The sequence below is a fragment of the Botrytis sinoallii genome (genome assembly GCF_014898435.1).
Source record: "Botrytis sinoallii strain Bc 23 chromosome Unknown BSIN_019, whole genome shotgun sequence".
Classification (NCBI taxonomy): domain Eukaryota; kingdom Fungi; phylum Ascomycota; class Leotiomycetes; order Helotiales; family Sclerotiniaceae; genus Botrytis; species Botrytis sinoallii.
This window is the reverse complement of record NW_024066046.1, coordinates 614,144-631,095: the sequence shown is the minus strand read 5'-3', so window position 1 is coordinate 631,095 and position 16,952 is coordinate 614,144. Positions and strand designations below refer to the sequence as shown.

Genomic DNA, 16,952 nt, shown 5'->3' with positions numbered 1-16,952 from the left:
AACAGAATAAGTGATTAGTAAGTACCAAGTAACAACACCACCCAGTCATTGTGAGCCGTAACAGGATTTCACTAGAAGCACACAGCTGTATTAAATAATCGAGTCTAAACGACTCGAGGACTTAAATGGTACGGTTGTTACGTTGTTTTCAGCACATTGGTTGTCAATATCTGTACAGTACTATTCAAGATCTATTTATTTAACAATTTACTCAGTCATTACTCGACATTATATGAACTAATACTTCCTTCTTTCTCTCACATAGAATACACGAAGTCTTTAATTTAAAAATATTCAAATATGGCATCCGCAGCCCCTACCCTCATGGGACTTAAAAATGGGTCAAAGAACTCATTTCCACCAAAGTCCATGAAGACACCAGAAAAAATGATCGAACAACTTTGCATCGACATCAATTTCGCCCACAAGGTCGAGAAATTGGACAAATTTGTCGGTGGCAATAATACCCCGCCATCTTATTCACTTGTCTTCCTCTCAAAGCAACGACTGAAGACCAACGAGTCGCCTGCGTATTACGCACTACTCTAGTAAATTATTTCAAAGGCAACCCTCCCGCCGATCACTGCATGAAATCGGAAGTATCTCTCACTCAATACTTCCGCCAGAAAATGCATCTACCCATTCCACTCGTTCTAGCATGGGATTGTACCTATCAAAATAGCATACATTGTCCATATACACTTTTAGAACGAATCAAGGGGGAGACATTGGAATATGAGTATTACAGGCTGTATAAAAAATTGGAACTCAAGAATCCGCGGGAACGCCCGCGTGGATCGTCGTTGCCAATACGCGAGATGTGTTGCTGACTTTGTGGCTGCGATGGACAAGACTGAACTTCCGGGATACGGAATTTTCGTCGCTCCCGTTGATATGCCACTTAAGGGTAACAAAGTGGAAGGTGATTTCCAGCTAAGTCGAGATTCCATCGACGGAATTAGGATTCCCTCGGAGCTGAATTTTCCTAATTGGGTCAATAATAATTTAAATGCTCAAATGAAGAGAACTTCTGATATCTTTCTCAAGGTGTCGTCAGTTGAAGTTTGGAAAATTCAGAAGCTCAGACAGATAGGCTCGCAGATGGCAGAAAAGGGGCTGTTGACAGACGAGCCGGCAGCGTTATGGCATGCAGACTTCTACCCGAGGAACATTATGGCTAAGACTTCTAAAAATCATGTCATACTCACTGGAGTCATCGGTTGGGACGAATCCAGGGCAGTAGTAAGTAATTTTTTTCGCTCACACATATTCTGACCTCTTCTTGAGCCTGTACACTAACATTCTCATAGTTTCCTCGCATTGTAACCAGAAAACCTCCCAGCTGGCTCTGGTCCATGTCAGAGAGCCCTTTAAAACGAGAAGAAAGCGACGCAGTTGCAGCTGCCTTTTACGATCATATGGAGATGCTGCGTCCAGGATATAAAAACGACGCGCGTCTGCCGATCAAAAAAGCAATTAGAGCTCTCTGCATGTACGCAGTCTTTGGGGTAAACTTTCAGCATTACCTTGAGTTGTCTTTTGATGGTTTGGTACGCTATTGGGAGGATTTCATGAGGAAGCATTAAGAATTGGGAGAGATTGTGGATTATACTGCGATTATATTGGGGATTGAATTCGCAACGGGGATGGATGGGTTTGATGGGGAGCAGAAATTTGTCCCGTATGGGAATTGGCGATGTAGTTGCGGCTATTTTGATATACCCCTCATATAGATGAGATAAATTTCTTAGATGATTTTTTTGAACTGGAGTTCTTTTCTTGCAAGATAGGTTATTGAGTATGAATAATGTAGACAAGACAATTTTTTCAATATTCTGGATGAAGTGGAAATTTTGCTTAGAATAACATTTTATTGAGTGATACCTGAGAGGGCATACGCATCTCTCCCCGAAATATCCTTCCCGTATTAAATTTGTCTTCATTATCCTCCCAGTATCCCAAGCTCGTTGATATTGATGACAGTCCGTCAGTTCCGTGTAAATGTGCCTGACTAAGCTTTTGACTGCTTGACCTGAGAGCACTTTCTCCACCCAATTACACAATAACTGAATCAAGCAATAATGCACCATTGGACCTTCTACTTGATAATCTATACCATGATGAATAATCTACGGTGATTGGTTGATTCCAATTCTAATCTTCCTAAACATTCTTGAACCTCAATGTTTTATGGATTATCTTGCAAACTTGGAGATCAAACATCCTTTATTCTTGTGACTACATCAACAAAGTGTTTGACTATACATCACCTCAAATATATGAGCTTTTCGAAATATCTTGTAAGATTACATTGTTTCCCTTATCGACTCTTCTTGGATAGTATCAAAACCAAGGTTCTGGAAAAAGAAATAGATGTGTCTGATGTAGTCTACATGAACACAGATACACAGCGTTTAGAAACTGTCAACATGAATCTTCCACTTGCCCACAATCCACACGTCGAGTTACTCCCCCTGGTACACGCACCATTCTATGACAGAAACCCGGAGGACCCACCGCCTGAACAGATTGGCAAAATGATTCCATTTCCGTCTCCACTGAGTACCGATTGTGGAAGATTGCTCAATGCTCTACTCTTGGAACATGGTCACCCACAAACCGCTACATGTTGCCAATCCAAAGAGGGCAAAAATAACTGCTTTGTGGTATTCACATGCCAGACAACTCCATTTATGCGCTCCAACAGTACTGCATACGGACCCCTCGATATATTTCTTTTTCCCAAAACGCCAATATCCAATCTATCAGCCAATCAATACTCTTGTAGCATTGACATATCATTTCGGAGTTCATGGAGTCGGTTTACCTATCCCTGATATCCTTTTCCATGACTCCGGTTTTGAGAATGCTATTCTTGTCCATATGTTGTCATGCAAATGATATTTGGGACCGCACTACAAGGACTTTATCAAACCATACAACGATCACCACCTTTGTATCCCTTTGTATTGCAATATTGTCAACTTGCGCGTGAAATAGCACATTTCATTGCTAAGAAGGAAAGTGTTAAAATTCCAGGCTACGGTGTCATTAGAAATGTAGCAGATACAGAAATCCGGAACATAGAAGACCCAAATACTCTCTACGATCTTGCCGTGGACGAACTGGACATAGCGGGTCAAAAAATTCCAAAATTCGGCTTTAGCAACTTCATCCGTGAGTTGATGACTAAAGAGTTGCATAGACATATTGATCTAAGGACATTGGGGCTGAGATATCAAGGTATTAACTCGGATGTGTATGGGTAGAAATGGCGAGAAAAAGGATGCTCAGCGCTCAAGATTCGACACTTTGGCATCCAGACTTTCATCCAAGAAATATCTTGATTGTACGACTTGGGAGTGATATTCGTCTGTCAGGTGTTTATCGATTGGGACAATGCTTTAGCTGTAAGTGATTCCTCGTTTTTCACGACAAAGACTGGGTAACTAATCTACAGTAAGCTACCGCGTATCATGACAAGAGAGCCTCCTTCCTTTCTCTGGAACCAGCCAGGCGTTCTTACACAGCCACAGGCTGATGCGGTCAAACAAGCTTCGATGACACTATAGAGCAATTAGTTCCTGGGTACACAGAAGATGCATACTCGAGACCTCGAGTTCTCATTCGAGCAATGGGCATGTATTCGTTATATGGCCCCCAGTGGAAGCATTATGGAGAGATCTCCTTTAACGAATTTCTACTGGAATGCGAAAGATTTTTTGCACCAGACTTGCGTTTCCCTATTATATAATTAACTTCATTTCTGTATAAGAAAGACAGCAACGGCCTGAAGATTCGTTTTTTCCTGTAAAAATTCTGAATAATGAAGGATTAGAAAATATCAGCGAAACAAAATTCATGTAATAGTCCCTTGGTTCATCGAGAGAATGCTCGTTGTGTGTAAAAAATGACTTGTATTATAAATTTTACAATCATATCTATACTATTGTAAATATTCATTGATTTATCTATTAACTTAGGTAAACAAAGAATGTAATAAGTCAGAAAAGGCTAGAAAATTACATATGTTCGATTGAGAAGATTAGATCACTAGACATAATACACTCACGCTATAAAATAGCCAGTTCGTTTATCTGACCAATGATAACTGTTGGTTTAGTAACTCATAGACAATCTACCACCATCACCTCATAGAATTAGTTCTAAAAGACGGCGAGTTTATTTTCCTCTTCAGGCTAACATCATGATATGAAAGCCAGTTTCATCGATATTATCTTTGTTGGGATTATAATCAAGTGTGAATTATGAAGAGTGAATTATAGTAAAAGAAAGAGAAAAGTAGGATTACCTAGGTAGTTTAGGTTGCTTTGCTAATTCTAGGTGGAAATGAGCTTTGTACATGAGAGAAACAATGTAAGATCATGATGGTTCTGGGTTTTTTCTTCAAGGATCATCTTAAATGTTGTCTGAAGATTGATATAAATCTATTGGGTGCTAATAAGTGAATGCATAGGTCACAAATCTTCTCCGCAAAAATCGTGTCGTATATCAAGGTCTTTCCCATGTAGAACTAGAACATAGTTCGTTTTCACTGCACCCCTCCTTTACGACTAAGTTGCTTATTTTAGATTGTTTCAATGAATTTTCTTGTATTAGACGTCGTAAGATGCCTTCTATACCACCCTGTCTTTTGAAGTCTACTCGATTGACAATTTTTCTTGTTCAAATACACTTTGGCACTAGTCTCATAGTTAGCTTTACTTGATACGATTGTGTTTTTACAACACGGCAGTATGTCCATATAAAGGCATTGATCTATTGAACTTTCTCAATCCCTTTCAACCAGACAGCCTTCAACATATACCTTTCACAACAACCCAGTAACACAAAAATGGCATCTCAACTCCCCTCTCCCTTACCAAATGCCTTTCCGCCGAAAGATATCTCGGCAGTCAAAGCAATGGTAACTCATCTATGCAACGAAATCGGACTCCCCCCAGGTATCATCCGAATCTCCGGAATAAAAAGCGGTAGCAAGCACAATATCATATTATTTACATGGATTCTAACCAATCTTCCCCCCGGTAGTCGCATGGCTCCTTGCAAACACTATGTCTTGCGGACCCCCAAAACACAAGGAGCAATCCCCGACCTTTGGATCCAGAGAGCCGCCGCTTTCGATTTCATCTCCGCCAAGCACTTTGAAGTTCCCAAACTATACGCTTATGATGCTAGATGCGGAAACGCCATCAGATCTCCGTACATCATGCAGAAAACAAGTGGAAGGGTACACTTTACTGGAAAAATATCGTGTGTTGTACAACAATTATCTCACATACGGCTATTACAAGCCAGCTAGTGATTACGGAGAAGCTGCATCTATGATATCCATGTATATTGAGAGACAAGAATTGGCGTATCAATTTGAGTGTTACGGTACTTTTCAGCCCGTTCAGGGAATGGCTCTCCAGAGTTCCTTTCCTGATAGAGTCAAGGATCGAATTGGATTGGTTGTCAAACCATTCACGAATACTTTATCCATGAGAGCTAATTCGAAGGGCCATCGACTTTATACTCGAATTACTATTTATGTCGGAATCTCAGACAAGAAATCCGGATCAGGAAGTTAAATACCGGAAGATTCGCCATATAGCTTTATGTATCAAGGTTTTGGACAACAATGATATTTATCGTGCTGCACATAGACCCGAGCCCTCTGTTCTTTGGCATCCGAATTTCCAGCCCAGCAAAATCATGATGACTGCAACGCCTCATTACTGTGAAGCTATATCCGGCGTATCGAATGACGACCCCACCCGAATGGAATCTTACAACTAGAAGCTGTACTAGGATGGGAAGGCGCCATGGCACTGCCTCGTATCATGACTAGATGTCCTTCTTATTTCTTGTGGGGAGAAGGCCCTCACGTACGCGAGACAGACAAGTGTGCATGGAAATATACCTGCGTCGATGAGACGATAGAAGAGGGGCTACCGGGATGGTGCGAAGATGCTTATGGAGAGATGTCGAGGATTGTTAGGGCGTTGGGATTTTATGCGTTGTTTGGTGTGGATTTTGAATGGTATGAACTTCCTTTTGAGGTTCTGACAGATGCGTGGACGCGTATTGAGCCTGTAGCGAGGGATCTGGAGTATGTGACGTAATAGAGATGTGCGTGGTTTGAGGGAATAAGTGCAATGTCTCTTTTCGTGGATCGGCAAATTGATAGGTAGATTATGTTGTGAATGATTGTGATGTCATATTGCACTGTCGGGTCAAATAGGCTAGTGGATATATCAAAAATAAATATCGCACCTCCTTTTGGGTTACACTATTAATCTTATCTGAAATCAAGTTCCGTATGAGACTTTGAATTATATAATGGTATAGTTGTATGATGTTCAATTTGACGTTGAGTGATTGGCTTTCTCAGATAAGTCGAAGTTGTACCTCCAATTGGAATAATATTATGGCAAATATAAAATTTGGTGAGGCACATAAGTGTGCATGTAGAGAAATCATATACTATCAAGCTACATGGAAAGTAACATGTCATGTCTAGCACATTATTAACGTCAACCTGAATCACAACACTACCTTCATTTTGGCCATCATTATACACAATTTTTCGATATGAAATGATAGAAAACGTAATCAAATTCTTATAACGGTGGCAACATGTGTCGCTCAAAGAAACCGTACCAAGCAATATCATTTAATACGACACCTTTGTACGATTAAGAACTACGGTGCTGTGCGGAATTAGCTAAACTTCGCCATAATCGAGCTCCAGTACATTATACAGCAACACAGAGCTTTTTTTGTCAATCAAGTGATCCATTTGCAGGTTGGAATTATCATAGACTAGGCTTCGTGGAGAATGTTCACTGCCTAGTTCGTCTAAACCCGTAAGCGAGAAAAGTGCACCTATACGCTATCTCAGTAGACGACACTTTCAAACCGTAATGAGAAACTATTCAAAGTATCTTAGAAATTACAAGAGCCGTAAGTCCATAGGTAAAGATCTCACTACTGTGAAGTCCATTCTGTCCTGTTCTAAAAACCGAAAACAGTCCCTTCGATTGACAACCGTATTCAACTAATCACTACGGCGATGATGTGGCTAGTTGGATACTGTCTATCGACATAGTAGTGAAGACCGTATGAAGCGTATCCAATGGGTATACTTATTATATATGCACCATTATCTTCGAGGGAAATCTACTTTATCACATCTTGACTTTCTTCTTCCAACCAAAGAACTCACCTTACCACGAAAGTCCTTGACTTTCACCACCTAAACAATATTATTCTAACCATCTTCCTCGAAATACTATTCTCACAACAGTTAAATCAAAGAAAATGGAATCTCAATACCCCCAACCTTTAGCATTGACCAATAATTCCTTCCCTCCACCCGGCGCAACAAATTCCACAATTACAGAGATCCTCAACAGATTCTGTCGCTCCATCAGCTTTCCAATCCGCATCTTGGGGTGTTCTGTGAAAGAAGGGGGGGAACAATACCATAATTCTCTGCTACGCAGTGTTCGCCAGCCCCACACACGCTACACCACCTTCACCAATTTCTTTGCATTCTGCGAATCGGAAAATTACGATGGAACCTTCACGACTACATTGATCCAGGAATTCTAGAAATGGCTACATTTCATCACGTCATGGGGAAAGCATCACCACTCATCCCTGCCGTCTACGCCTGGGACGCAACATGTTTGAATATGCTCGGATGTCCTTATGTCATCCAACCACTTATCGCTGGTCAAGATTTGCAGACCCTATACACACCACTTGGTGGCTTGCGCGATCCGATCCAAACGCGAATTAACTTCGCTTACGAAGTCGCGGGGTGTATTAAACACATGGAAAGTTTTCGATTCGAAAACTACGGCACTCTCGCAATCTCAACACGAATGCCAGCAAAGTGTTCCGATCCAAGCTCTCCCCCTTATTTCCGATCTCATTTGGTTTTTCGCCAATGCCCTGGACTGCGAATTCGTTCATGAGACAAGATTCGAAGATCGGACATTTTCTCATCGATATCTTGACTTCGCAGTTGAATGATGCGAGAAGACCACTGGCAGAGGAGAGACACGATATTCTTATTTCAATGGCTTATGGATTGAATGAACTTGAATTAACTCGTGGGTTGGAACAGAATCCCGAGCCAGCTGTTCTTTGGCATCCTGATTTTTGGCCGAGAAATATCATGATGGGGAAGAATGAGCAAGATGTTCAAATCACTGGGGTTATTGATTGGGATGGTGTCATGATTGTTCCGAGAATCATGACCCGTCGACCTCCTGTATTTTTGTGGGATGAAGGGGATGATTTGTCGGTATTCGAGAGAAATGCAATAAAATACCAATTTGATCAGAGAATCGAACAATTGTTGCCTGGGTATTGTTCAGATGCATATTCTGATTGGGGTAATATGACTAGAGCGATCGCGATCTACGCTTTGAAGGGCGTTGACTGGAATTATTGCGAGCTTTCTTTTGGTGTATTATTGGATCTATGGAATGAATTTGTGGGAAATGCACAAGCAGAACCATAAAATATCTTCAATAAAACCGCTTCTGCTTACCATGCATGAAGTGCAATTTCTGAGAGGATGGATCAGGATGGAAGAGTAGATAATATCTTAGCTGAAATGGGAGAGAAGAGGGGATTGAATTACAGAGATAGTGGACTGAGATGAATTTAGGAAGTTGCATTCAGGAACGGGTGAGGGTGGTTAATTTTAATACCCAGCCGGGAACGATGGGTTGGAATTTTGTGTAACAAATAGTTAAAAGATTTTTGAAAATTGATGCAGATCCATGCATTATGAGGAACAGGCGGACAGTCTACATGTCATTCAAGCAAATGCAATCCTTTCTTAGAGTCATCTTCCTATAAGTCTGAATTATTTTATCTTGTACCCAGGTCTGAGAATAGTTTCCAAATCGGCAGGCTTTACGAGTGTACATAGACTTTGATCTTTCAAACTCGAGGCTATCTAAGTAGGTCAAATTCTTTTGAGAATCTTCCAAGTCACAGCTTCTTCATATCCTCATCTATTAGACACTTATACATTATTCTGAAGTGATCAGACAGTGAGATTCTTTCATTCTTCCTCGACATCATTTCCAAAAGCGCGAGAGCTTCCAGATGTGCAAGTCGACCAATGAAGAAAAAACATTAGAATATACAGAATCAAGACGATCTCCTTGAATAGTTCAGGAATCTATCAATCACTGCATTCCCGCAAGCCAGAGAGTTCTTTTGTGCGTGTTCAAAATTTCTCCTCTCATTCCTACAAACACCACCTACTCGTACAGATAACACTTCTGAATGAATAAAATGTGAGATACCATTGGATTCAGTTAGAAAATATAGATGACAACTTAATACAACAGGTACTCAAACAAGTTTATATAGACCTAGATTTCACACACGTTGGAACCACAAATTAAAGCCACCTTTGCACTTGCAGGTCAGCCGAATCTAAACTCTACTTTATCTCATAGTCTTGAATACTAGAAGCAATAAATGTAAATAGTTCTTGAACTAGTGGGAAGAATAGACCGAAGCCCTGTGTTACGGCAGTGACAGATTTATGAAAGACATGGAAAACATATGAGAGCTATTACCCCCACAATATCTATCATTTGTCTCTGGAATATACTTTTCTAATCTCTTCATGAACCCATGTATTGGCATTTGACTCGAGGAACAGACTCTCAATACTCGAGTCTTGATAGAGAATTGAAATTCGGGAATACATTGATATTTCGTATCTTCTTTGGAACCACAAACTTAGGTACGAGAATTTAACATCATGCCAATACGTCAAGTAACTATTCCTCTCCTTCAGACTTATTTTCTTAGTGTCTGCCACCACCAGAATGAGATAGTACGACCCCATCCTCCACACCACATCCCCCTCAAAACATCTCCTCACCCCCCTCCTCCCTCCTCCTCCTCCCTCCTCCATACTCCATCATCCAAACCACCACCCCCCCCTCAGAACATCTATTCCTCTCCCATCCTCTTCCCATCCTCTCCCACTCCCTCAGCAACCCCCGAAATGAAAGTTCCGAGTGATATCTATACCCCGTTCCCCAAAACGCATACGCAAACACTGCCCTCATAACTCTCGCCTCTCTTCCCTCAGCCTCCCCTCTATATCCCGGAACCAAACTCTCCATACAACTATAAAAATGTTCTTTAATAACTATTTGCAATTCTTCAGGAAGACAATTGCGTGTCCAGATCCACTTCAATGGTTTGCGTATCATGTATCGTGGGAGCTAGATAAATAAAGGTTAGTTCATTCTGGCACTGGTTTATGGAGAACTCACCACCAGTGCACCATCCCAATCAATGACCGCCGTTAACTTCATCTCTCGCCCCATTCCCTCACCAGCATCAACACGATCGAAAACAACGTTCCGCGGATACAGATCCGGATGCCAAGCGTAGTCACTCCACTGAAGCGATCCATAAGTCCCTCATCTCTCATCTCCTGAAAGATCCTGCTCAACTTCACCAAATCTTTATACTTAGCTGACAAAAAACCCAATTTCTCACCCGCAGCCTGAAGGCCAGCATTGATCAAACCCTCAATGAATACATCATGCTGCACATTTCCCGGAATCCACACATCACCCACAGTACGAGGGTTAATACCCATCTGCGTTTCCTTTTCCAAGCCCTCCACGCTCTTCCCCAACATACCCAATCTATTAACCAACAATCCATACTCCGTATCCTGGAAATTTTTCTCCACACTCGCAAGAAACTTCGCCATTTCCTCCGCAACTCTCATTCTTTCCTTCAGATGATACTGTTCCGTAGCGGAACCAGGGACATTGAGCAGTTCATACCATTCTGCCAGGTCTTTCCCTGCTGCTTTTCGCTGTACAATGTACGGACAGCCAATAATATTATCATACGACTCATCATACGCCAAAATCGCAGGAATAGGAAGCTGAGATGGATGGGGTTCTGCTTCTCCACAGGCCTACGCAAGTGCGACGATTCTTTTCGTCTCTACGCATTCCGCGTCGAGAGGATTGGTGAAAATGATCTGTTCCGTTCGCAAGATACAGTGCTGTCGAGTATCCGATGGTGGAGCATGGGTTGGATCGGAAGATGTAAAGGGCATGTAGGAAAACATAACAACCTTGTTGTTTCCCCCTCCTCGACGCTCGCAGTTTTGGATGTCGTGGCCGAGTCCAATGGCGGTGCAAAAGTCCTCTATGGTAGCAGGAAGACGATCAATTTCGCCCAAATGTGTTGGTTTTGGTGGTGGGAAGGGGTTGTCCATGATTGTAATGGAAGTGGGAGGCATTTTGTCCGATTGGTTGTGCAGTTGTAACTTTCAAGTACAGAAGAAGCCGCTATCAATGTATTCAAAAAATGCTGGATATGTATTTAAATCGAGTACCAAGCTGTATTAATTGTTGCAGGATAGAGTATTCGTGGATGTATTTTAATCTGTCAAGTGTCAAGCAGAAGTAATTTGTAAGTGTTGAAATTTTCCCAAGCTCATCAGCATGGTGATGAGAACTAATTGGTATTATTTATTTATTCAAATCCGAGCAACGACATGATAATAACAAGAAAAGCATGATAAACAACTTTGGATCAACATGAATGATCAATGCTGGTCCACCAAGACTTGCTTCTCTTGTACTGAAAAGAAGTCCTTTGAGATTTAGTATTTTCAACCTTTCATACCTCGTCGCTATACATATTAAGCGAAATTAGATCACTTCAAGTCTAGAATCTAGAATCTAGAATTTTGAATTCTGAATACCTCTCTGCAACCTCAAGTGCGCTTCTATGTTTCCTGTAACTATACCACCAGTCTTACTTCCGCTGCCTTTTTCCTTAATAAAAGTCCTTTGCGTTTCCTCCTGCCCCTACCATCCTTGATAGTTGTATATTCCCCTTTTCTCTCCCCCTCCACACATAAAGACCTAATACACAACACCACAACCCAATTCCCCTTATCTAGAAATACCACCAGTCTTACCCTCGCCGCCCTCCCTCAACAAAAGTTGCTTACTCTCCCCACTCCCTGCCTGACCATCCTTAATAGTTGTTTCTCTTCCCCTTCTTCTCCCTTCTCCCCCTCCCATTCTTTCCTCTCCCCTCCCTCTACAAAAAAAGACCTAAAAAGTAATAATACAATCCAACATCAACTCTCCCTCTCCCTCTCGCATCCTCTATCCTCAATCCCCCAACCTCTAAACCCTATCAACCCTTTAAATTTGATAAGCTGAAAATACATCCACTCAACAATAATTATTTCTTCCTCCCCATTTCTCTCTCCTTCCTCCCTCCTTGCCCCTCTACACGAACGGATCTTACAATCAAGCACAATCCCTCTATCCCCCTCTCTCCCCTCCCCTCTCCCTCTACCTCCAGCCCCTAAAGCCCAACTAACTCCAACTAACCCCTATCAAACCTCCACCTTTACACTGAATTCAACAATCCAACGATCTAACAAGCATAGATAGCTCCCATCCATCCACTCCGTCCAGTGATTTTTCTGCTTGGAATTGAACATACACCATTGAATTATCACATACCTACCTACCTACCTACCTATTCAACCATCCCTCCATCCCTCCATCCCTCCATCCCTCCATCCCTCCATCCCTCCATCCATCCATCCGCCATTCAAACCCTAAACCTCATCCATTCATTATCGATTACCAGATATCAAACATCATACATACTTCTGAACTTTCTTCATCTATCTATCCTTCGCTCTTTACCCACTCCGTTACGCTTGCAACGACTTGCAACGACTTGCTACCTGCATCTATATCACAACAATCAATTCCTCATCCAAAAACTTCAAAACCTCAAAACTTCATTTCGCTTCGCTATCGTATCAATTCGTCTATATACAAGTCAACGAGCAGCCCCATCTCGTTGCTATCCACCCCCATTCCAGATCCACCCCTCGTCTATACAAAATGCCTCCTCCGTTCCCCAATACATTTGCAATAGACAATCAACCACAAATAACCAAGGCATTCTCAAAAACACGCTACGCTCCGCTCCAATCACTCACGCAAATACGCATCACAACATTCATTATAACAACCACCAACTACCCTAAAAGCATTAAACCAAATCCCCTAATTGTAAAGTAGTAAACCAACTCTTCATGTTTTATGCATGCATGTATTCAAAGAACGCCCCTGATCAATCCAATCCAATCCAATCGCATTGTACAAAAGTTGGTGCTGAGCAATGTAACCACTCCCAAAATCAAACTTGTTCCTCTTCTCATCCCGATTAATAACGAGTTGATCTTCTATCACGTCCTTGTTGAGGTGCATCATGTGGATTATCTCCATCAAAAAGATCTTGCAAATAAGCACTCGGCGCTCTAACATTTCCATCATTATGTCTTAATTCCAAGGTACTGGACTCGGAATGAGTATTATGACCGGGACTACCAGGTGGAGATTGATTTCCTCTTGCATATCCTTGTGGAGTGAGATTTGACATATTAATACTTTGTCTATCACCTGGATATGCTCCTGGAAGTGCATTTCCTGCTGCATAATAACCTGCTGGAAGATAACTCGAAGCACGATTTCCTGGGTTGTTTCCACCGGCGAGAGCTGTAGGACTAAAGAATAAAGATGTCTGAGATGGTGGTGCGTTAGCAGTGGTTGGCCTCTTCTTCCCACTTTTTCCCCCCAATCCACCTCCTCCTAGTGAAAGAGTTGAATCCTTATCGGCATATTTGTAAAATGGTGCTGGTGGAGCTTGAAACAATTGCTTTTTATCCACATGGCTCGGTTGTCTAGCTGCGCGTTTGACTGATCTATGTAACGCCCAAGCGACCATCACACGCCAAAACAAAACCGATAGGGCCATGAATCCAAGGACTGCGCCTACTGCAATAAAAACCGTACCTTCGGGATACCTTGATTCTTTCATAAATGGTGCATTTGAGGTTGGAGGGACAGCAGCCGTTGGAATTGTGTATGCTCCAGCCAATGTTGGTAAAGCGGAAGTTGAGGTTCCTTTACCCGTTGAAGTAGATCCACCTGTAATTACGGCAATCGATTGCGCTGTTGTCGAAGCTGTGTCACTGGAGGTTGTGGTTTTCGTTGAGGCTGCAGCGGCTGAAGATTCCGAAGCTGCCACACTGGAAAGATTGGGTAATTCTGAAGTCGCTGTTGTAGCCGCTGTTGTGGTAGTTGCTGCCATGATTGGCATGACAAATAATGAAACTGCAAAAGCAGCAGATGCCACTGATTTATTGAATCGCATTTTGTGTATATTGTATGTACGTCGTATTCGAAAAGGAATCGTCGGTACTCGTGATGGAAAGGTGGGATTATACACTCCAACTGAATCGAATGTTGTCGCAGCGACCGACCGATTGAAGAATTGCGTTCCTCCGGGAAATGATTTGAAAATCGAGGTATGTTTGCTTCGAATCCTCCTCCGACAAGTCGAATCTTGATTGAATTCCCAGTTCTAGAATGGTTCTCTGGTCGCAAGGATCCTTCCAAAGTCGATCACGACGTTAAGTTTGTCGTTGTGCAGCAGGAAATTGATGGTTGAGAATGACTCCGCGATTTCAGTAGTGGAACAGACTGGTGGACAGTAATTAATGTTTACAAGGGTATCCAAATCTATGGGGTAGGTTTGATGTTATGCAAAGAAGGATGAGTGGTGAAGAATTAATGACCAGAGGATCCAAACCGTGACCGATATAACAGCAATGAGAATGCGATAACGAATGGAAGAAAAGCAAGGAAGGAATATTGAATCTTGAATAAATGAAGTTATTCAAAGATTTGTTGAGTTTGTGGCTGTAATTGTAGATGTAGTGGTGGTTGTACTCACCTGGGCATTCACAGTCAATAAGAAGAAGAAGAATTCAACCAACTCAAATGATCTTATTTTGATTATGTAATTCTCGTATTTTGCTTTGCCTACCTGGGTTACTTGTACATATTATTGGCTCTTCCTTTCTTCTTCCTGACCTCTCTCTCCCTCTTGCCTCTTTCCTCTCTCCTCTATTCGTGTTCCTACATTCCCCAGTCAAGAAATATACATGACACATGACATGACTTACCTATCGTAGGTAGACAGAAGTTAATTCAAATTCCTTAAAATGGATTAGTAAAATTACCAAATTATGGATAAAATGTAAACTAACCGCTTGATCTGCTCCATCAACCTATAAATAGTTATTTAAGAGTTACTAGGGGCAACAGTTACTTAGGTAATCCTCAGCAGCACGTGTTTCAAGGTAAAAGGTAAAATGAATTATTAGACTAGAGGGTATCTAGCTCCCTCGTCTTCAAGGCGTGAAAAGAACATTTTGGCAAAATTACCGAAATTTATCATTTTTGCTTGATTGTCGTAGATACTTATCGAGAACATACCTCCATCGACTTACCCAAAATTCCATCTTGTGTCGCAACCTACACAACCATATAGTAATTGATCGCGCATATATTCAAAATCGTTTAAAAACAATGGGTAAAGCAGCTAAAACCCGCAAATTTTGGTGCTGTAAAGTATTCTTTCTTCCATCTCACACACCTCTTATCGATTAATCCATCTTACTTACATTTCCCCTCCTCCCCTCAGGTCAAACGAGTCATCGGACAACGAGATGCGCGTCTAAAGGAAAATAAAGATAAAGGAGAAGAAGGAGCCAATAAACCCAAGGAACTTGTTCGAGAAGCGTATGCTATCCCTTCCACATTCGCACAATTCATTAACTAATGACGTATCATATCTAGACCTCAAGTCTCATCCGCTCTTTTCTTTCAATACAACGAAGCTCTCGTCCCTCCATATTCGATCCTCATTGATACCAATTTCCTCTCTCATACCGTTCAACGCAAACTTCCTCTTCTGGAAACTCTCATGGATTGTCTCTACGCTAAATGTATTCCTATCATTACATCCTGCGTCATGGCCGAATTGGAAAAACTTGGTCCAAGATATCGTATCGCTCTGCGAATTGCGCGTGATGAGAGATGGCAAAGATTACAATGTGATCATAAGGGTGTTTATGCAGATGATTGTATCGTGGACAGAGTACAGAAAGCACAGATTTATATTGTGGCAACGAACGATAGGGAATTGAAAGAGAAGAATTAGAAAGGTTTCCTGGTGTGCCATTATGAGTGTGGCAAGAGGAAAGTATGTCATTGAGAGATTACCAGATGCTCCAGAGAAGTAGAGTCTTTATCAAGATGACAGGATCGTGGTAGTTTGGGTAATGCATATCCGGAAGTCTGGCGTTCAGGAAAAGGGAATCAAAATTCTTCAAAGATATTGGGAATGGCTTGGGGAAATTGTATAGAACCTCATATATACTTGAGTGTCCCGAATTTTATGTATTTTCAGATGTATAGTTTTATGAAATACTATTTAACATGAAAACTCGTGCTCGTGCTGTACACATTCATTCGATGGCTGATATCAAAATCCCTAGAGATCGTGTTTACCGTTATATGGGTAGTTTCATCATAAAGATATCATATCTTACCTTCTCTAGGCATTCAAGCGAATGTCAACCTTCATCACCAGAGTCACAGCATCACATCTAGATCGCTCGATACATTACAAAACTACCACTTTGCTTAACATCTACTCCTCAGCTTACAAAATAAGATCCTCCCCCCTCCAAATCTTAACGTCGATTATCTTCCTGTTTTGAGACACCTAGATTGCTGTCCCTCCCCAAAAAGACACCAAAGAATCCTCTCCAAACTGGCCATCTTATCCTCATCTTACTCTATTTTTATACATCTTCATCTCAGTACATTAAGCTCAGCGTTTTATTATATCCTATACCCATTATCCGCGAGTCTTCTCTCTTCTTTCTTTCTCTTTTTCTCTTCATTCTCCTTCCCTCATAATTCAATGCCGCCATATCATATAATATAGATAGCTGTCCCTCCTCTTACCCTCCCTCTTGC

At 41.6% G+C, this 16,952-nt stretch overlaps 7 protein-coding genes across 7 annotated transcripts; 5 read left to right on the top strand and 2 right to left on the bottom strand.

Moving 5' to 3' along the window:
• Nucleotides 1-843: 843 nt before the first annotated feature.
• Nucleotides 844-1,586, top strand: EAF02_009377 (uncharacterized protein; the record flags this gene model as incomplete). The annotated part of the gene is made up of 2 exons (XM_038905425.1): nt 844-1,242; nt 1,311-1,586. 2 exons carry the CDS (start codon nt 844-846, stop codon nt 1,584-1,586), a joined length of 675 nt encoding a protein of 224 aa, XP_038754878.1.
• Nucleotides 1,587-2,891: 1,305 nt separating this feature from the next.
• On the top strand, nt 2,892-3,269 carry EAF02_009376 (uncharacterized protein; the record flags this gene model as incomplete). Its single annotated transcript, XM_038905424.1, has 1 exon — nt 2,892-3,269. The coding sequence occupies one exon, from the start codon at nt 2,892-2,894 to the stop codon at nt 3,267-3,269; it is 378 nt and encodes a 125-aa protein (XP_038754877.1).
• Nucleotides 3,270-4,855: 1,586 nt separating this feature from the next.
• EAF02_009375 (uncharacterized protein) lies at nt 4,856-5,802 on the top strand (the record flags this gene model as incomplete). Its single annotated transcript, XM_038905423.1, is given in 3 exon segments — nt 4,856-5,223; nt 5,237-5,555; nt 5,569-5,802. 3 exon segments carry the CDS (start codon nt 4,856-4,858, stop codon nt 5,800-5,802), a joined length of 921 nt encoding a protein of 306 aa, XP_038754876.1.
• Nucleotides 5,803-7,622: 1,820 nt separating this feature from the next.
• On the top strand, nt 7,623-8,539 carry EAF02_009374 (uncharacterized protein; the record flags this gene model as incomplete). Its single annotated transcript, XM_038905422.1, has 2 exons — nt 7,623-7,949; nt 8,003-8,539. 2 exons carry the CDS (start codon nt 7,623-7,625, stop codon nt 8,537-8,539), a joined length of 864 nt encoding a protein of 287 aa, XP_038754875.1.
• Nucleotides 8,540-10,366: 1,827 nt separating this feature from the next.
• EAF02_009373 (uncharacterized protein) lies at nt 10,367-11,320 on the bottom strand (the record flags this gene model as incomplete). Its single annotated transcript, XM_038905421.1, has 2 exons — nt 10,367-10,990; nt 11,024-11,320. The coding sequence occupies 2 exons, from the start codon at nt 11,318-11,320 to the stop codon at nt 10,367-10,369; spliced, it is 921 nt and encodes a 306-aa protein (XP_038754874.1).
• A 1,964-nt stretch (nt 11,321-13,284) lies between these two features.
• EAF02_009372 (uncharacterized protein) lies at nt 13,285-14,274 on the bottom strand (the record flags this gene model as incomplete). The annotated part of the gene is made up of 1 exon (XM_038905420.1): nt 13,285-14,274. The coding sequence occupies one exon, from the start codon at nt 14,272-14,274 to the stop codon at nt 13,285-13,287; it is 990 nt and encodes a 329-aa protein (XP_038754873.1).
• Nucleotides 14,275-15,494: 1,220 nt separating this feature from the next.
• Nucleotides 15,495-16,128, top strand: EAF02_009371 (uncharacterized protein; the record flags this gene model as incomplete). Its single annotated transcript, XM_038905419.1, has 3 exons — nt 15,495-15,536; nt 15,610-15,707; nt 15,765-16,128. 3 exons carry the CDS (start codon nt 15,495-15,497, stop codon nt 16,126-16,128), a joined length of 504 nt encoding a protein of 167 aa, XP_038754872.1.
• Nucleotides 16,129-16,952: the final 824 nt, after the last annotated feature.